This window comes from Carya illinoinensis, chromosome 2 (genome assembly GCF_018687715.1).
Source record: "Carya illinoinensis cultivar Pawnee chromosome 2, C.illinoinensisPawnee_v1, whole genome shotgun sequence".
Taxonomy (NCBI): Eukaryota; Viridiplantae; Streptophyta; class Magnoliopsida; order Fagales; family Juglandaceae; genus Carya; species Carya illinoinensis.
Window position 1 is genome coordinate 35,802,570 of NC_056753.1, and position 20,839 is coordinate 35,823,408.

A 20,839-nucleotide genomic window follows, 5' to 3' on the forward strand; every position below is an offset into this window, starting at 1 on the left:
TATCTAACTGATTTTTACTGCCTAGTAAAGCCCATCTAGCTCAGTCGGGCCTAGTAAAGCCCGTCTAGCTCAGTCGGTAGAGCGCAAGGCTCTTAACCTTGTGGTCGTGGGTTCGAGCCCCACGGTGGGCGGTTCTCTTTAGTTTCTCAGGCTAGTTAAGCCTCTTCGGATTCCAGAAGTGTTTTATCCAACATTTTGGGAATATTTCAAAAGAAATGATACACACAATATATATTTCACAATACTCTATACAACACATATTATAAAATAGATGTTGTAAAATAATATTATTGTAAAATAAATTATATGACCACCTTGAGCTAGCCGACATATGCACAGTGTATAGTACCAGCATAGTACTGCATAGTAACTAGCATAGTGAATGGCCGATATATGCACAGTGCATAGTGCCAGCATAGTAACTAGCATAGTAAATGGCCGACATATGGACAGTACATAGTGCCAACATAGTACTGCATAGTAACTAGCATAGTAAATGGCCGACATATGTACAGTACATAGTGCCAGCATAGTACTGTATAGTAAGCTAGCATAGTTCCCTTTGTACGCATATATATATCGTTGAATTCTTAAAGAAATTCATAAGTTTCATAACTTCTCTGAGTTCTATCTCTCTCTCTCTCTCTCTCTCTCTCTCTCTCTCTCTCTCTCTCTCATTTTAGAAAGTTTTATAATAAATCTATCTCTCTATTTACTTTTCGATAGTTTCATAACACGTTATCAGCACGAAAGTTCTGACGATCTTGAAACTAATAGTCCTCTACTTCAAGTAAATCTTTCAATATATTTTTGTAGTTTTCAAAATGAATATGAAATATTCAACATACTTATGTTCCTGATTTATATAAGTAGAAAATGTCAAATCTTACAAAATTGGAATTTGTTGCTCTTGACATTTCTGGAAAAAATTATTTATCTTGGATCCTTGATGCTGAGATCCATCTGGATGCAATGAACCTGGGAGATACAATTAAAGAAGGAAATCAAGGGTCCCTGCAGGACTGTGCTAAGGCAATGATTTTCCTTCGGCACCATCTTCATGAAGAATTAAAAATTGAGTATCTAACGGTGAAAGATCCACTTATTTTGTGGAATGATTTAAGGGAGAGATATGAACACTAGAAAACTGTAGTCCACCCAAAAACTCGTCATGATTGGATGCACCTGAGGTTGCAAGATTTCAAGAGTGTTAGTGAGTATAACTCTGCACTCTTTAAAATTAGCTCGCTATTGAAATTATGTGGTGAAAAAGTCACTGATGATGACTTGTTAGAGAAGACATATACTACTTTTCATGCCTCGAATGTGCTCCTGCAACAGCAGTATCGAGAGCGAAAGTTCAAGAAATATTCTGAACTTATATATTGTCTTCTATTAGCTGAGCAAAATAATGAGTTTTTATTAAGAAATCATCAGTCACGTCCTACTGGTTCTATATCATTCCCTGAAGTGAATGATACTAGATTTACATCATTTTCAGAAGCGAATGATGCATCTTTTCAAAGAAAAAGAGGGCGTGGACGTGGTAAGAAAAACTATAGAAGTGAAGGTCCTAGAAGTGACCACACTAAAAGGGAAAATAATAGATATACACCTTACCACCAGAAGTGGTTTAACTCAGAAAAGGGCAAAGGTCCTCAAAATAAATTTGTAAAGAAATATGAAAATGAATGCCATAGATGTGGTATGACTGGACATTGATCTCGTATCTGTCGTACAGCTAAGCACTTGGTTGACTTATACCAATCTTCTATAAAAGAAAAAACAAAGAAATTTGAAACAAATTTTGCTGAACCATCATATGCTTTAAATTCTATAGATGGAGAAGATATTACAAGCCTTGATGTTTCTGATTTCTTTGAGGATTCTAGTGGTAGAGTTGATCATGGAAGTGTTCCTTTTTAATTAATGTATTTCCTTTATATTATTGTAAAATATTTTTATTTTGCAATGTTTTTTTTTTTTATAATGAAAGTTTTATATATTTTGTAGAATCATGAGTCTTATTGATGAACTTTCTATCTCTGAGATGAATAATAAAGATGTATGTTTGGCTGACAGTGCTACAACTCACACAATTCTTAAGGATAAAAAATATTTTCAAAATCTAACATTGAGTAAAGCCTATGTTCATATCATTTCCGGTTCATCGAATCTAATTGAAGGTTCCGGAAGAGCTTATATTGTGTTGCCTAATGACACCAAATTTTGTATTAATGATGCTTTATTTTCTTCACAATCCAGAAAAAATTTATTAAGTTTTAAAGATATACGTCGTAATGGTTGTTATATTGAAACCATTAACGAAGACGATAAAGAGCATCTTCTCATTACTAAAATAATTTCGAGCCAGAAGCTCGTATTAGAAAAACTGTCTGCCCTCTCATCTGGATTGTATTATACAAAAATGAGAGAACAATTGAATCACATGTTGTAATGCACCAGAAGTGCATTGATCCCAAAATATTTATGACTTGGCATGATCGCCTTGGACATCCGGGATCAATAATGATGAGACGAATAATTGATAATTCGTATGGGCATCCCCTAAAGAATCAGAAGATTATCTTACCCAATGAATATCCATGCTCTGCATGTTCTCAAGGTAAATTGATTATCAAACCATCTATCTCAAAGGTTGTTTTTGAATCTTCATCTTTTTTACAAAGGATTCATGGAGATATATGTGGGCCTATTCAACCATCAAGTGGACCGTTCAAATATTTTATGGTTTTAATTGATGCATCAAGTCGATGGTCACATGTTTGTCTACTTTCCACTAGAAATGCTGCATTTGCTAAACTTCTTGCACAAATAATTAAGTTACGAGCACAATTTCCTGACTATCCAATAAAACTATTCGATTGGATAATGCAGGAGAATTTACATCTCAAGTTTTTGATAATTATTGCATGTCAATAGGAATAGATGTTGAACATCCAGTTGCCCACACACACACTCAAAATGGTTTAGCTGAATTATTGATTAAAAGGCTTCAGCTAATTGCTAGACCTTTACTCATGAAATCAAATCTTCCTATTTCTGCTTGGGGACATGCTATAATTCATGCAGCATCATTAATTCGAGTTAGGCCATCAGCATATCACAAATATTCACCATTACAGCTTGCATTTGGTCAGCAACCAAATATTTCTCATCTTCGTATTTTTGGATGTACTGTATATGTTCCAATTGCACCTCCACAACGTACAAAGATGGGCCCTCAACGTAGACTTGGGATATATGTTGGGTTTGATTCTCCATTTATTATCAGATACCTTGAGCCTCTTACAGGGGATATGTTTAAAGCACGTTTTCAGGATTGTCATTTTGACGAATCCATTTTTTCAACATTGGGTAATGATAAGTCGGTGCATAAAGCACGACAGGAAATTACTTGGGAAAATAAAGCTCTTTCCCAATTTGATCCTCGTACAAAAGAATGTAATCTAGAGGTTCAAAAGATTATTCATTTGTAAATTGTTACAAACCAATTACCGGATGTATTTACTGACACTAAAGGTGTGGTAAAATCATATATTCCTGCTGTTAATGTTCCAGCAAGGATTGCAGTCCCTGAAGGACAAGTTGCCAAAATAGCAATAGGCGAATCTAAGATACGCCTGAAGCGTGGACGGCCTATTGGTGCTAAGGACAAAATTCCTCGGAAGAGGAAAATACAAAATGAATTTGGTACTCCTGAAGAGTCCATACCAACACAGGCCATAAGAGTAATTGATGCTCCTCAAGAGAGTAAATCTTCCGAGAAAGAACCTCCTGAAGAGGTATTTCATGAAATGTCTTCCCTTGAAGAGGGACACGTACCTGAAAATAACGAGATCTCGATACATTTCATGAGTACAGGAGAAATTTTGAATAGAAATAAAACTGTTGTCGACAACATATTTTCATATAAAATGGCTCTTGACATTACCAGAAGTAATGAAGAAATTGAGTCAAGAACTGTCGAAGAATGTTGACGTAGAGATGACTGGCCAAAATGGAAATCAGCTATTGAAGCTGAATTAAACTTGCTAGCAAAGCGAGAGGTCTTTGGACCAATTATACAAATACCAAAGGGTGTAATGCCCGTTGGATATAAATGGGTATTTATACGTAAACGTAATGAAAGCAATGAAATTGTGCGATATAAAGCACGACTTGTTGCACAAGGTTTCCTGCAGAAATCGGGGATTGATTATGAGGAAACATACTCTCCTGTTATGGATGCAATCATATTCAGATATTTGATCAGTTTGACAGTTATAAAAAGATTGAATATGCAATTGATGGATGTGGTCACTGCATATTTATATGGATCATTAGATCATGACATATATATGAAAATCCCTGAAAGATATAAAATGCCTGAAACTTCTAATCTGAGTACATCCAGAAGTATGTATTCTATTAAGCTTCAAAAATCTTTATATGGGTTAAAACAATCCGGACGCATGTGGTATAAACGCCTTAGCGAATATCTATTGAAAGAAGGATTTGAGAATAATCCAATATGTCCATGTGTTTTTATTAAGAAATCAGACTCCGGATTTGTTATTATTGCGGTTTATGTTGATGATCTAAATCTTGTTGGAACTCTTGAAGAGATCAGAAGAACCGCTACATATTTAAAGAATGAATTTGAAATGAAGGATCTTGGCAAAACGAAATTTTGTTTCGGCCTGCAGCTCGAGCATTTGCCAAATGGAATTCTCATTCATCAGTCAAATTATACAGAGAAAGTCTTGAAACACTTTTACATGGACAAAACTCATCCCCTGAGTACTCCAATGGTTGTTCGATCACTTAATGTGCAAAAGGATCCATTTCGCCCTTGTGAAGACAATGAAGAAATTCTTGATCCTGAAATACCTTATCTCAGTGCAATTGGAGTGCAATTGGAGCTCTGATGTATCTTGCAAATTGCACTCAACCTGATATTACATTTTCAGTTAATTTACTTGCAAGATATAGTTCCGCACCAACTCGAAGACATTGGAATGGCATTAAACATATCCTTCGATACCTTCGAGGTACGGTTGATATGGGATTATTTTATCAACATGGTTCAAATCCACAATTAGTTGGATATGCAGATGCAGGTTATCTTTCAGATCCACACAGAGGTAGATCTCAAACTGGATATGTATTTACTTATGGAAATTCTGCTATATCATGGAGATCTGTCAAACAAACATTATCTGCTACCTCTTCAAATCACTCAAAGATCATTGCAATTCATGAAGCAAGTCGAGAATGTATTTGGCTAAGATCAATGATCCAACATATTCAAGAAAAGTGTGGTCTTCCAGTGATTAATGATAGCCCAACAACTTTATACGAAGATAATGCTGCTTGTATTACTCAAATTAGAGGAGGATATATCAAAAGTGATAGAACCAAACATATTTCACCTAAATTCTTTTATACTCATGAACTTCAAGAGAAAGGTGAAATTAAAATCAAGCAGATACGATCAAGTGATAATCTGGCAGATTTATTCACAAAATCATTATCAACTGCAACATTTAAGAAGATTGTGCAGAACATTGGAATGCGGAGACTTGAAGACCTTTTATTATGCACTTTTCAGGGGGAGTAATGTCTTGAAGATTTATACTGATTGTACTCTTTTTCCTTCGCTAAGGCTTTATCCCACTGGGTTTTCCTTTGCAAGTTTTTAACGAGGCATATTCATTATATGTGGTCATCCAAAGGGAGAGTGTTGTAAAATAACATTGTTGTAAAATAAATTGTATGACCACCTTGAGCTAGCCGACATATACACAGTGCATAGTGCCAGTATAGTACTGCATAGTAATTGGCATAGTGAATGGCCGACATATGCACAATGCATAGTGCCAGCATAGTACTGCATAGTAATTGGCATAGTAAATGGCCGACATATGCACAGTGCATAGTGCTAGCATAGTACTGCATAGTAACTAGCATAGTAAATGGCCGACATATGCACAGTGCATAGTGCCAGCATAGTACTGCATAGGAAGCTAACATAGTTCCCTTTGTACGCCTATATATATCGTTGAATTTTTTAAGAAATTCATAAGTTTCATAACTTCTCTGAGTTCTATCTCTCTCTCTCTCCTTTTATAAAGTTTTATAATAAATCTATCTTTCTCTTTACTTTTCGATAGTTTCATAACAATAGGGATATTTTTGTAAAATGGTGTTAATTTTATAAGATAGTTTACAAAAATACCCTTCCTTTACAATATTGTTGTGTAACGTGTTGTGAAATATATTATGTGTTTAGAAAAAATCTTCACAACCTCCCAACACCCCACACTCCACATTTTTTATTATTTTTTATTATTTTATTTTTTATTAAATATTTAATATATAAATAATGAATAAAAGAATTAAATTATTTTAAAAAGAATAAATTCAAAAAAAAATATTAAAAAAATATTAAAAAATTAAAAAAAAGTGGAGTGTGGTGTGTTGGGAGGTTGTGTAGCATTTCCCATGTGTTTATCATTTTTCATCTTTCAATACATACGTTTTACTTTTTAATACAAGTCTTAAAAACACATATATGTAAAACACATATATTTATTGGTATAGTTATTTTATTTTTAAAACTATAGTAACACACCGACTTTTTTTAATAGAAATACTATCATTCATTCATAAAGAGAAATTTACATCCATAACTTAATATATGCGAGGATATCTCCATATCATAAATAATTTAGAGCTTCATTAGTACACTACTGGACTGGTCTGGACTTTATTGTTGATGATACTTTCTATAGACAAATGTCCAAAAATAACATTCTGCCTAACTAAAACAGATACTCAACATCACCTTTAATAGAAATGAAGGATTCAATCTCTACGGACAAACCATTCAAGAGACGGATTTCTTTTTTATTTTTACTATACAATAATGAAAAATGATGAATTACTGTTTGGACCAATTTCAGTAGACTTTGATAGCGCGTAAAGACAACAAACTTGTCTATTTTCAGCCACAAAAATTAGATCTAAAAAATTTGTTTGTGGTGGTTCCGATGATCTGATGCGTGTAGCGTGAAGAACTATTAAAAGAGGTAGCGCGTGAGAACCACACATACTGATTCTTACAAAACCACCACAACCCTCCAAATGATTTGTGGCTTGGGATTCTTCTTATGCTGAGCATGTCTCTCTAGAGTAGCCAAAAAATTGTGGATCTTGAAGAAAGAAAAATAAACAAATAAAGGGGAAAATGAGGAGGATAAAGGAGAGAGGAGGAAAGAAGAGGGGCTCCTCCCCCTCCTCCGAAAAAACTCAGATCTAGGGTTTTTTTTTTTTAAGCGAAAGAGCAATTTTTGTAAGCACACCAACTTGACTTGCATGATGCAAAATTTTTATAAAGCATTATAAATTGAACTTTTATCCCAATTTTGAACTAGTTCAATCAGGCATTGCGGAATTTTAAATACACATGTGTGTGTGTGTCTGTATATATATATATATATATATATATATTACTAGACATGTAGAGATGGAGTTTGTCGAATCAGGTATCAAACGTGTCAAAAGTGTTTTGGCAGGGATATATATCTGGATGGGGTCTTGCATGGGAAAAGGGAGATCATAAGATGGTGTAGTTGACTGGGCTATAAAAATAGAATTTTATCCTTCATTCTTCAGCTATAAAATTTACGAAAGGACTATTGCTTCAACTTCATTTAATCGTTTAACTTAATTTCGAACCAGAATTACATTTTGGCTAGAATATCGAAATTTGGCCGAAATTGACTGGAATGGTCGTAATTTGATTCGAGACAAAACAAGTACCAACCTTGTGCTATTTAATGTTCCAACATGAAAAATTCAGGCAATTCTTTCCATATTGGAATGGTTTCTAAAACTTTGGTTTTATCTCATCTTATTTTATTATTACATTATTCTTAAATTCTCATACAAAGTATAATGAATAATTAGACTTTTTCAAATTTTAAAATAATAATAATATTAAAAACTAATTTTTTTTATAATTCATTATTTCAACTCTACTTATCATACAAATTGCCCCTATTTGTAATCCTCATTTGCTGTGAAAGCACCGAAAGGGACTTGTGACTTACGAGTCGAAAGACTCCCCCTATCGAACACTTTTTTCTTCCATACTCATCATCTTTTGTTCATACACGACAGAGTTCATCACTCTTGTAACATCATTTTTGTCCAATGATTATTGAATTCGGTATTGGTATATGCCAATATATAGTACGTAACAAGCATTCTTACGACTTGATTTTTTATTATTGTCAAAATAATAGATAAGGATATTATAATAGATAATCCAGAGCTAATAGCGTTACCAATCCTCGGTATAATTAAGGCTTTAAATTATTTTTATTTTTAGCGTTACCAATCCTTGACATTCTTACGATTTGATTTTTTATTATTTTCAAAAGAATATATAAGGCTACTGTAGATAAATATCCAGACCTAATAGTTTCCAATCCTTGGTATAATTAAGGCTAGCTTTAAATTTTATTTTATAATGTTATAATTATATTAGGATCTAACATTCATTAAAAGTCAGATGTTCCAAACTCATTTGTTAATGTGTAATCTCACACACCATCTATATATAAAGATTTAGGACAGGTTTAGAGAATAAGATAATATGATAATTTTGTGAATATTAGTAATATAGTTTGTGAATAGTAGTGAGATAATTTGATACGAGTAATTTTTTGAATTTTGAGAAATGTGAGAGAAAATGTTGAATAAAAAATATTATAAAATTAAAATATTGTAAGAATATAGTTTTATAATATTGTTTTTATTTGAAGATTTGAAAATGTTGAAATTATTTTTTTATTTTTTATTTAAAATTTTGAATAAGTTGTAATGATTAGTGTGAAAATTTTATATTTGAATTATATTGAAGAATAAGATAGGACAAGATGAAATGAAATCATATTAAAGTTTTGCATCTCATTCCCTACCCCAAACCTGCCCTTAAGTTCAAGATACACTTATTTTGTCATATGATTCATCTTTTGAGTTTCAACAATATTAATACATAATCAAAATATCAATTTTCATGGAATGCCCTAGGCTCTTCTTAAGTTTTGGTAGCATGTTATCTCTGCAAGGGAAATATACCATGACACATTGAAATGAACATGGAACCGTATCCTTACTTAAAGCTTATTCTGTGGAAAAAGGTGGTTGGCATGGGGTTTTCTGGTGGCATGATTAAAGCCACTGATCGAGGTGGGAACACGGAAAAGAATTGTTTTCCTTTTCCCCAGATCGGCTTTTGTAGACCCTAATTCCCGGGGTACTGGAGAAGGGTGGCCTTTCACTTTCCATCTTCACTTTCCATCATGCCAAACGGCAAACAACCTTTTTCCTCACCAAGTCACCATGCTCGCCTATGCCCATCATCATTATCATCGCATCCATCCCCTCCAACACCCATCATGGCATCATCCCTGTACTACCCATCATGGCTTTAGACAATGTTTAAGCTCGTGTGCTAACCCAATTGCCGATCGAGATGCAGGTGTATGATCTTCGACGTCGTTTGAGTTCACGGGTTATGTATCTCAGCACAATTTAGTAATTTACAAGAAAGCAATGCCGGATAAGGTTTGAATGGACCTAAAATCTACATACCAGTAATGCAAGCTTTCCGGCCTCCATCATATACACAAGTGCGTTTAGACTCTTAGTACAAACGTCGTCGTCAAATAGAGTATCTAACGCTTATAAAACAGTACAGTACTAATTCAGCAATTCATTGCGAAGGGATTTTATGATGTTATATTGTTGGCACAAGCAAAAGATTACGTACGTACGACGTCTAAGGCAACTTGGCCGGCCGGAATAATACGGCCAGTACTGCACCAAGGCCCCGACTCCCAAATGAGAAGTACTGTTCGGCGCGTAGTCGCAGCAAGAGCTACTTATTAAAGGAAATTACATGCTGATGAATAATTATTAATTTTTTCAAAGGAAAAGTGTGATTGGAGAAATAATTATTTCACACGACTATCATTCAAGAAAAGAATACGATAATATCCACCCTTTACTCTATGTCACGTACCTACCCTTTCAAACTCGGAATATATAGTCCGGAAACATCTGCCTCAGTGCTGCAAATGAACAGATATATCAACATACAAGAGACTCTAATTTCATGAAACAGAAATACAATTTATTCATGATGCTAAATTACAGATCGAAATTTTTTTATCAGAGAGCTAGAAAATAAAGGTAGAAGCAATTACACGATCTCTAATAAAAACAAAGCAATCCCTCGTCATAATCCCAGCACGAAAAATTCCAAAAAAGGTCGAACTAAAGTTAAAGAAATCAATACTAGTGATGACGATTGGCGATATTGATGAAGTAGAAAAATTAGAAATTTTGCCTAGTGAGCTGCCATGGCCACCGGCGGCGCAAAACTGATGCTTCTTTGGTTGGGCATGGCAAGCATGGCAGTATGATCGAAGAAATCATTGAGCTCAAGCACGGACTGTAATATCGTCCTCAGATCCTCAGCGCAGGAGAAGCCGAAGCAGCCCACTTGTCGAACCGCATACACATAAAAGGTTATGCAGCCCTTTCTAAATTTAAACCTTGCCATCTCGCACCCAGTCAACCCCCTGATAAGCCTTTTGTTCACTTCTCCGAGCGGTATCTCCGATGGCCAAACGCGGTCAATAGCCGTCTTCATTGTCTCCGTTTCGAAGACGAATACAAGAACTTTGGATTTCTTCGTTCCAAGGCCTAGCGTGAGGGTGTGCCAGGCATGGTGTGCCAAGATGGTGAAGTTGGTGGGCAAGAAGGTAGTGGTTGAAGGAAATGGGAGTTTATTGTTGTTGTTATTGGGTTTGGTATTAATCGTTGGTGGAAAAGAAAGAAGTCGAAGTAGTTCAAGAGACCTAGCCCGCCGGATCGTGAAGGATTTTACGATGAACTGGCCGCCGAACCGGAGGCCCTTGACGTCGGAGCTCGGCTTGAAAGATAAGTCTGAGGTCGGTTTGGTGGATTGGCCATTTGGGTGCTGGTGTTTTTGCTTCTTGATCTTCTTCTTCTTCTCTTTTTGTTCCATGGTCAATGCTGAATCTGCAAGTAGCGAGGTTTTGGTGGGTGGTGGGATTTGTCTGTGTTACAACAAAACCAATCTAATGCTTTTGAAGGCTTCGAAAAAAAGAAATGTGGTCTGAAGCTTCTGATTGATTTTTCTTGTACTAGATTCTTTTTGTACAGTAAAAGAAGGGATAATGTACAACCACTTCACGTTATTAATATTTTTCTTTAAAAAAAAGGTTTATCTTTAGTTGATGTTGTCAAAATTTATAATATGGTTCTTATCAATGGTGACATATATACTGATATTCTATTTAAAATCATGTGAGCTTATGTTGGAGTTTTTTGAGTTCATTTATTTAAATTTTTTTTTTCATTTTCTTTTTACTATGAACTGGCACATGGCGTTGGGAGTTCCTTTTATCAGTTTATGTATCATTTTCTCTTGTCTTTGCAACTCAACACCTCCTAAAAAAGCACAAAGTTTTGTTCAGATTTGACTGGACGACAGAGATTTTGCAAGATGTCGAACTCACGTTTGCTCAGCTACACGCCCACATGACCCGATTGATTTCAAACCCAGTGGCAGAAACCGTTGAAAATCAAATAGACATTAACATATATAGCATGTGAGCTTAGATGATTTTAAGCTAAAAAATGATAATTATATTCTCGTTATGGTATCATGCACGCTGCACAGTGACTGAGGATTGGGACCACATAATTGGAATTAATGTAGATCATCATATATGGACAAACAAGGTTTGCTGTTGTTCTCCAGGCACTTTAGGTTTGCATGATTATCGTGTTAGCTAGCGCTAGCTGTACTTGTAGCGAGCAAAATTACTCACTCAATTGATTTCTAAGCTTTCTCTAGCAACCCCACTTAACAATTAGAAGAATAATTGTTTCCAACTTTCCAATCCTTTTGCTGGATGTATGTTCGTAGAATCCTATTTTTCACATACGATTTCGTCCGTATAATTTTTTTTTTTTTTTTAAATGTCAAAATCACCATGTTTGATGCATGCCAGTCAAGAAGAACATACACTATATATGTACCATGATTAATTATAAGTACTTATTCATTTTTTGTGAAATTGACAGTATATATTATTCGGTATTTTAATATTTTACTTTTGACTTCAGAAATTGCAATTAATACCCGAGTGTCATGGGAAGTGACCAGTGCAATCATCCATTTATTCCATGCACAATGTAATTACAGCTAGATTTCCGATAATACAACAAATATTAAAAAATATCGCACGTCAATAGTTTCTCCAAGTATGGTTAGAGACTCGACTCCCAGGCAGCCTTACTTCGTGTTTTCTTTGACAGTAGTACTATTACCATAACGGATCCATTTCGATCTCATGCGACGTATCTACATGTACCATGACCTGAAAAAGAAAACAGGGAAAAATGGAATGTTAAAACTTGATTATATAAGTCTCAAAAGTTTCAATTATCTTTGTTTGATAATTACTTACTTGGGTCAATGGAGGTGAGGGTTCCAGTGTGAGAGAAATCACAGTTGTAATCATGGCGACCAGATTTCTGATAGTAAGCATTCATGACGAACGATGCATGGGACCTAAGATCATTGGGTTGGAAGCAAGCTCCACCAGCTTGAATGGGTTTGCAATCCACACCAGTGCTGCATACATAGTCTATGTTCGCCTGTAATGCTGCACTGCTAGCATCTGGTTTTGGCACACACCACTTCTTGCCTGCGGGTGCTGGTCTATTGCCACCAGACTGCATTCATTCATTATACAGGAAATAAGAGTTAATGATGATTAATAAAATATGCACACTGTCGAATCTAAACGACATTTTGTTCAGACCAATTAGCATGCCGACCCTTTTCAAGCAATTTTAAAACTAATAAGACAAGATCTGCCCAGCTGCCAAAAGCTGAGGAACATAAAAATGAACCAAAAGAAGGCGTACGTCAAGATCCGATGGAGATTTTAGAAAAAACACCAGCTTAGATCTTGAGTAGAGCAGTCAGAAGAAGTAGTGCGTCAAAGCTCAAAAAGAATTGGGCATTTTAGTATATTAAACAAAATATTGATTAAGCAAGGTGGAAATTTAATTAGCAGAGACATGAACAAATTAACTTCATTAATGTTCGTTGGGAAGCTTGAAGCAAGCTCGATCTAGATACGATCATGTAAGGACAACACCAGCTCGAGAGAGCATTACATTTCCTAAAACTATTTTTAATAACTAGTTAATACAATGAATAGGACATCGTGCGGAGAGAGAGCTTATATATGGCACCATAAACTATTTCAGGCAAGGGGAATCATGAAAGAGGTGCAAAATCCTTGTTTCTTTTCTGTAATTTCTTCTGTTTCTTTTTTTTTTTTTGGTATTTTTGGATTCTTAAATTATATATGCATACCTCAAATACAGGGCGCTGTCACTGATTCTTTTATTCATAAAACCTACCATCTTGCAGGGATACCAAGGGAACGGACTGAGATTACAGGTTGGAAGCTTTCGTCGAAGGCATGTGATTCGGATTGAGTAGAAAGGTGGATCAGTGGGCAGAAAGGTATGAGATTCGAAGGTCAAGCATATGAAATTTACTTTATCGGTAAGAGTTTAATTTGGAGATTCCGTTCTTCCAATTCTCCAGCCTTGAGTAGAAGAAGAATGATTTACATAAATTGGTAAGTTTCATGGTAATATTTATTGTTAACCATCATTCACATATTTTTATTGGGTCTCATAAGCGTTTTTTAAGGGGAAAAAAATGCTATTTATTTTAGATTTTATCATTTTTAATTGTACGTGACACAATAGTTTTATATCTGAACTAATTAATCATGTCACTAAAAATATGAACGTAAATGACAAATTTAAATGGAAATGCAGTACTATTGATTTGTGAAAGATGTAAAGAATAACAGAGCTGACTATTGTCATCGGGTTATCGTACCTGGCTGTTGCGCATAATCCCAAGGTCATAAATTGGAGTGAAATCTGGTCTGAACAAACCCCAATTTCTCTCAGCGGTCGGACCGGGCTTAAGGTTCTCATCGAACAAGGAGAACAGGTAGGTCTCAAACCTCCGGTTGGGCATCAATGGCGTGCCCTTAAGGGAGTTAACATGCCTAACCAAGTTCCCATTAAATGTCGCCGCATTCTCCACGCTACAGGCCTCGTAGCCGTCGCAGTTGGTGGGCCAACCAGTCTCCCCCACGACTAAGTCCACGTCGCCGAACCCGACGGCCTTCATGGCCGAGTGAAGGGCATCCATCATGGCGTCGAACATGTTGGTGTAGGTAATGCCGGTGTTCTTGTCATGGATGCCGGGATTGCTCTTAAAGAGGGCGTAGTTTGCCTTCTGTGGGGAGTAGGCGAAGTAGGGGTAGGGATTGACCATGAAGGGTGCCTTGGTTTCGCTCAAGAACTTGAGCATTGGTGCGAATATGACGCGGTCGTAGCCTCGTCTGAACCGGCCGGCACTGGGCGGCTCAGAGATTGAGAGTATGCCCAGAGAGTGAGGGGAGGTGACCTGATAATCAAATGTACAAGCGAGGCTTTGATATTAGCTCTCTCAGATTTTCTAGAAGTCAAGTGCAAATTAATTGGATCATTTTTAAATCAAAAACAAGATTCAATAAAATCTTTGTAATTTCCACTTTTCATAATTTTTTTGTAGGAACTTTTGTCTTCCCGCAAGGTCAGAAAAAGTTGCTATTATTACTTTTTAAAATCACAAATAGTTTTGCTTAGCATGAAATTAAGATTCTAGATCGAAACAAATGTAATCAGTTCTTATAAGGTTACTCAAAACATGCCTTCATATCAAAACGGGGTTTATGCATTCGAGATTAAAATGAAGGGAGACGCAATAAAGTCAAATCAAATAAAATCAAAGGCAGACTATTCCCACATTCCCCTCCGCCCAAAATCAGGATACCATCTAACCTTAATATCGTTGATTTTGGCGAGAACAAGAGCCTGGTGGAGAGTCCTCATCGCGGGGACGAGGCGGCTGATGAGGTTCTTGTCGGCGGTGGCCATGATTTCATTGCCCATAGCTATATAATTAATCTGTGTCTGCGGGTGGAACGGAGCGATGTGGGTGGCGACCCATTGGCGGGCGTTGGCAAGGTTGGCGAGTGCGGGGATATCACCGTTTCCAACAGTCACGGTGACGGGGATGCCGGAGTTGGAAAATGCCCGGAGGATGTCGGGATTGGTGTCGAAAATTTTGATGCGGTCGATGGTGGTCTGGGTCTTGAGGAAGTTGGCCACTTGGGCTGGTGGTGGAAGGTTGTCTGCGAGAGTTCCATAGTTTACTCCGATGGAATACGCCGTGGAGAATAGGAGGAGAAGTAGCGTGGCGGAGAGGGAGAGGATGAGAGGGGAGATGGCCATGCTTTTGCGGGTGTTATTAAAGCCTCAGCCTTTGGAGGTAGAGGACAGAGAGCCGAAGGAGGGGTAGTTGTGATGGGTATTGGTAATTATATATATATATATATAGGGTGTGGAAAGGTAGACGAAAACACGCTTTGTTAAAGTTTACGATCAAAGATCGAATCTATTTTTCTTGTTTTCTAGATTATTAGTGCATTTGATGATTGAGAACAAAAAAGAATAATAAAAGATTCGAGGTGTGAGCCCGACCACCTTCTTTTTGACATAATAACTTTCTGGTTGTGCGGGGATAGCGTACACGGGAAAGACAGAGGGACTCGTGGTTCCGTGCCTCACGCGGTTTCTGAAAGAGCGGACGGCGCCGCGTTGCCACATGATAATTGGAGTCTGCTTTTGCTTTATGTGTTTGGGCTCATGTTAAACAGACTTTCTTATGTTGTATGATCAGAAATGGTTTAGGCTCCTTTGGGCTTTGTTGTCGCTTCCAACCAAACCACGGCTGCCGGAATGTCGGGGCCAGTCAAAAAAATCGGCTGGTTTGAATTTAGAGAGAAAATAAGATGATTTTAAATAAAAATTTAAATTTAAATTAAATATTATTAAAATATTATTTTTTAATAATATTATTATTTTAGGGTTTAAAAAAAATTAAATTATTTATTATATTTATGTGACAATTTAAAAAAATTATAATAATAAGATGAGATGAGATAAAACGTTTTTATTATCCAAACGGAGACAAACGAGAAGATAAACTCGATCTTGAAAAGAGATAAACTAGATCACAATCATTCATATATATATATATGAGAATTGTTATAATTATAAAATTATATAAAGATAAACTCACAAACTGACATAGTTTCGTATAATTCTATGAATCGACTTAGATCATATTTGGATGTTGAGACTTGAGATGAGATGATGTTAGATAATAAATTTGTGAATAATAGTAAAATAATTTTTGAAATAATGAAATTGTTTGAATTAAGACGTTTTATAGAATTTAAAAAAAATGAGAGAAAAAAAGTTAAATAAAAATATTATTTTTTAATATTATATTTGTTTTAAAATTTAGAAATTTGAAATTATTTTTTATGTTTATTTGGAAGTTTGGAAAAATTGTAATAATTAAATAATGATTAGATGATAAAAATTGAATATTTGAAATTGAAAAGTATTTATATTTGTAATGCTTGAATGTTGAGTTAAGATGAGACTATCTTGCAATTCAAATGGCACCTGAATTTTATAATTTAATATATTACATAAAAATAAATCTATTATTTTTATATAACCATTTTATGGCTAAAGAGAAAATAGAGAAATTTTAGAAACAAGAATAAAGAGCACAAGATATGGGCTTGATAAAACCCATGCCTATACAAGGAAGGTCTACGCCGTCCGCCGGCACAATCCCTCCCTCCACCCTCTCTGGATGAGGTTCGTTGTTTCACTCTTTATTTTAATGTTTTGTAAGGAAAATATGTTTTCTAAATTTGATGTTGGACGGAAATGCAAACGGAAAGGACAAATAAAACACAAGGTTCAAAAAAAGTAAGGAAGGTCAAAAACTTATCATTCAAGCAACCATTTGGCCATTGGAAAAATAAATACCCATAGAAGCAAAAAGAAAAAAAACAATATATGATATCAGAATTTCCTAGGCCTACAAAAATAATAGGCGAGCTATACACTCGGGAAAATAAAAAAAATTAAAAAAAATTAAAGCAAATGATAAATAAGAGAAAACAAACACCCGTTCCAAAACTTCTACGCTGTTGGGTTTCGCACCATGATCGATAAAAATGAAGGTCTCCACCACGATATGGTTTATTTCTATCACCGCCGATGACTATGTGAACCTGCCCTGCCTTCTGTTCAGGCTCGCACTTATTTAGTATGAGTGGAGAAAGATCAAAGAAGTGTAAATTGAAAGCCGCAAAACAATTGTTCTCTTGAAAGAAACTCTCATCTCAAAGGCACAACCCAACTATGTATATCAGATTAAGCAGTCCTGAAGAAAGAGTGCCTCCTCCTCTCGGGCTTCAGTCTCCAGTTATTATCACCGTTAATGGGCAATAGTCGCTCCACTTCCATTTCCGATCGAAGCAAATACTGCAGCCTCTTCAAATGTTCCCTGCATTGCTTATGGTCTACAAGATTAGTCCTGCCAATACTCTGTTTATCCGGATTGAACTCTCTCTGGTACGGTGACTGCCACTTAGCTTTCAGATATGCCAGGGATCTCCATGGAGGAAGTGGCATTGAATTCTGCTTGAGAGAGGATTTAGCTGCTTCAACCATAATCTGGAGAAACTGTTCCAGCCGGGTCAAGGAGCCCACATAAATGACTGGAAGGGAATTCAATATTCTATCATATGATTCGACAGCTCTAGCTATTTCAAAGTGACTTCGGAAATCAATATCAATGATCAAACGTTCAGAGTTTCCGGTGCCGTTGTAGTTGACCACATCAATGTACTCATGATCCCCTGCATAAGAAATGAATTAACATATAGAGGCAAAAATAATGACAATCCAAGCTAATATATCATTCACAAAACTCCGTACATGATTACATGCCACTGAAAGCCAGTCTATACCTAGGAAACCTACTAGAGTATCCAGTAGCCAGTTAAACAAAGGCCCCGTCTCCACAAGCATATGACTCCACCTTCATTCACTACTCTAGGAAATTACAAAATGATCCAGAAAGTTTGTCAACTTTTTTTTTTTTTTTTGAAAAATAAAGACAGATGAATTGCATAACAGAAACTGCGGTCCACATATAGATGTGATGTTTTATTTTAAGGGATATATTCCAATATACAACTCCAACGTTTATGCAATGTATATAGGTAACAGACGTGACAGAAATATGGTTAATTACAAACTCTCTAGAAAGTAAAATCCTGATAACATAGACGTAAAATTAAGATTCCTTTCCTTTCTCTTCTTTTCATGAAATTACTTATTTTCTTTTAATTAAAGGTAATATTTTGTGCTGAGATAAGATTTGTAGGTAAAGAGTTGAATATAGAGCATACCGCCGGGGACCTTGCCACTACCCTGCCATTTGGTTGCACATACAGCAGCATCATAGCCAGAACGCCTCAGAAGCTTAACCAGACAAAACCTGATGCAACTGCCATTACATGCACCCGACTTGACAAAGTGAAGCTCCGCTTCACGAATAGATAATATAAGAGAATTAACCACTGACAGCAAGTCAGTCTCATACTGAGCCATGGAGATCTTACAAAACTGTGGTATGACAGTGAATCGGCAAAATATTAGCAGTTGAAACTGATCAACAGTTATTATTATTTTTTTTAACATAAACAGTAGTTTGAATTATTACTTAAAACACAATGGAGTTGAACTTCAAACAACAAGAAAATTTTTAAGTTAAAAAAGGTCTTAAAGGTGGTCCTTAAATGGAAAAGTTGTGTATAAAAAACAGATATTGACTAGGACGTGTATGAACTATCAATATTAAAGAAAATTATTACCTCACAAATTGAAAGGTGACCCAAGAGTCAGAACTAACATGACAAAAATCTTAACGAACAATATGCAGCTCAACAGTGTTTACATACAAATCAATTATTTTCTGAGTGACATACTTTCATCTTCTAGTGCAGGATACTTGGACACTTCATTGGAGAAATCATTCCTAAATTTGTAGTACAATTAGAAGAACAAACTACAATGGCAGAATGCTGCAAAATTGCCTAATAGAAGGGAATAATGTTTGTCTGCCTCCACAGCCTCATTCCTTAAGATGTTAACTGATCACTAGCTTTAAAAAAAATGCATTGTTCCCTTGGATTGTGGCATCTATATTCACCACCTATCGTTATCCTTATCCTTATCATATGGGGTATCATTGTGATACCCCATATGATAAGGATAATGATATCCCATATGATAAAGGATAAGAGCAAATAGTGTATGGGATCTCATATTGTTTGGGGCAGAGAAATTCTTGCTCTTTATAAGGTTTCAATTGTATCGTTGACTAGTCCTTTTGGAGTATAGGCTATGTGGTTTGGACCTTCTATTAGGCCGTTACATACATACTATCCATGGAGTTGCTACACAACTTTGCGAATTAAAATAGTTCTGTAGTTGAAACTCTATACATAGGCTGAAACGGAAATTTTCTAACTTCCCTTAAGCCAGCTTATTGAACTCCATGTGAGTCTGTAACATAAGAAATATCATGGCATTATACTCGCTAACATTTCATACTACACCCACCCACCCCCCTTCTTTTTAAGTAACATTTCATTCCCTTTTTGGTCTTGACATATGAGAAAACATTGCAGGCAAAATGATCATACTCGGGCAACCACCTAAGTCTAAATTTTTGGTATTTAATTTCCTTTTATTCTAATATCTTAATTAAGCAGTGATAACACCAATCACCTTCCAATCAAATAAATGAACAAAGAGAACTGGTCGAAAGGAAGGACCATCAAGGCTTAAAGTTCAAACAAAATAAGAAAAACTTGCTTGATTGATGATATTCTTTGGCAATTCTGTAAGAACTCAACATGAGCAGAATTTAATGTGATTAATTACTCTGAATCTCGTCCATATCTTAAAAAAATCAAAGCAAGCCCCACGTAAGAAAAAACTAGGGTAACTTTAAGAGGTTGGGCAAATGGAATTTTATTCATAGAATTACCGGAATCTTCTCGGCAAGGTGGGCGAGATCGAGTAGAGCGGAATCACTGTCACTGCTACACCAAGACTCTGCCCCGACACTCCCATTCTCCAAGAAATCGCTAACCATGAGAGCCAAATCGTGCTCGCTCTCGTGACTGAACGCTCCTCCGATCTGACTCACGCCTCCAGCACCGCCCCTCATCAGCCAATCCCCCGTCGCCATGCATACTCGGCAGTCCATATCAGAAAGGCACACAGCGTCGCTTCCAACGCAGCTCCCCTCTTCCCCCTGCACCGCCCGATCACAACGACCACGACTCCTCTTCCCCCTCGCTATACAAGACAACCATCATCTCCGACAGTAGAACACGAGAAACATCGAGTAATTTCTCGAAACCCTGGCCTCAAGAAGCTTTATAATTCGGGAATAAACGGAAACATAAAACCAATACACTACGTATTCTCTGTATGAATAGTTTTTTAGGGGGTATGAAAAGAAAACAGAGGATACGCTTGAGACCTCGTTTTTCGAAAACGCTTTTGGTGTTTCAGTTGTTTTCGTTTGTTTCGGGATTATTTATGATCCGGAGGCAGGGCGGGAGCGTGAAAGAGAGCAAATGGAAGAGAAATGCCTCTGCTGCAGAACCAAAAAGACGACCCAAAGGATGGAAGACGA

General features: G+C 36.1%; 3 protein-coding genes and 1 non-coding gene across 4 annotated transcripts; 1 reads left to right on the forward strand and 3 right to left on the reverse strand.

Moving 5' to 3' along the window:
• Positions 1–58: 58 nt before the first annotated feature.
• Positions 59–131, forward strand: TRNAK-CUU. Its single transcript has one exon. It is a non-coding gene; the product is annotated as a tRNA-Lys (tRNA).
• Positions 132–10,160: 10,029 nt separating this feature from the next.
• LOC122301404 lies at positions 10,161–11,273 on the reverse strand. Its single transcript, XM_043112739.1, has one exon. It carries the CDS (start codon positions 11,105–11,107, stop codon positions 10,424–10,426), a length of 684 nt encoding a protein of 227 aa, XP_042968673.1. The 5' UTR covers positions 11,108–11,273; the 3' UTR covers positions 10,161–10,423.
• Positions 11,274–12,255: 982 nt separating this feature from the next.
• On the reverse strand, positions 12,256–15,577 carry LOC122301403 (glucan endo-1,3-beta-glucosidase-like). The gene is made up of 4 exons (XM_043112738.1): positions 15,034–15,577; positions 14,039–14,617; positions 12,579–12,846; positions 12,256–12,488 (listed from the first exon to the last, which is right to left on the reverse strand). Exons 1-4 carry the CDS (start codon positions 15,484–15,486, stop codon positions 12,460–12,462), a joined length of 1,329 nt encoding a protein of 442 aa, XP_042968672.1. The 5' UTR covers positions 15,487–15,577; the 3' UTR covers positions 12,256–12,459.
• A 1,467-nt stretch (positions 15,578–17,044) lies between these two features.
• LOC122301405 lies at positions 17,045–20,839 on the reverse strand. The gene is made up of 3 exons (XM_043112740.1): positions 20,183–20,839; positions 18,537–18,753; positions 17,045–17,981 (listed from the first exon to the last, which is right to left on the reverse strand). The coding sequence occupies exons 1-3, from the start codon at positions 20,402–20,404 to the stop codon at positions 17,494–17,496; spliced, it is 927 nt and encodes a 308-aa protein (XP_042968674.1). The 5' UTR covers positions 20,405–20,839; the 3' UTR covers positions 17,045–17,493.

Coding starts and splice junctions, on each gene's coding strand:
- LOC122301404 (XM_043112739.1), bottom strand. CDS start 11,107: ATGGAACAAAAAGAGAAGAAGAAGAAGATCAAGAAGCAAAAACACCAG.
- LOC122301403 (XM_043112738.1), bottom strand. CDS start 15,486: ATGGCCATCTCCCCTCTCATCCTCTCCCTCTCCGCCACGCTACTTCTC. Junction 14,618..15,033: donor CCAAAATCAACGATATTAAG/GTTAGATGGTAT, acceptor TTTGATTATCAG/GTCACCTCCCCTCACTCTCT. Junction 12,489..12,578: donor CCTCACCTCCATTGACCCAA/GTAAGTAATTAT, acceptor TTTCTTTTTCAG/GTCATGGTACATGTAGATAC.
- LOC122301405 (XM_043112740.1), bottom strand. CDS start 20,404: ATGGACTGCCGAGTATGCATGGCGACGGGGGATTGGCTGATGAGGGGC. Junction 18,754..20,182: donor ACCTTGCCGAGAAGATTCCG/GTAATTCTATGA, acceptor GTCATACCACAG/TTTTGTAAGATCTCCATGGC. Junction 17,982..18,536: donor TAGTGGCAAGGTCCCCGGCG/GTATGCTCTATA, acceptor TTTCTTATGCAG/GGGATCATGAGTACATTGAT.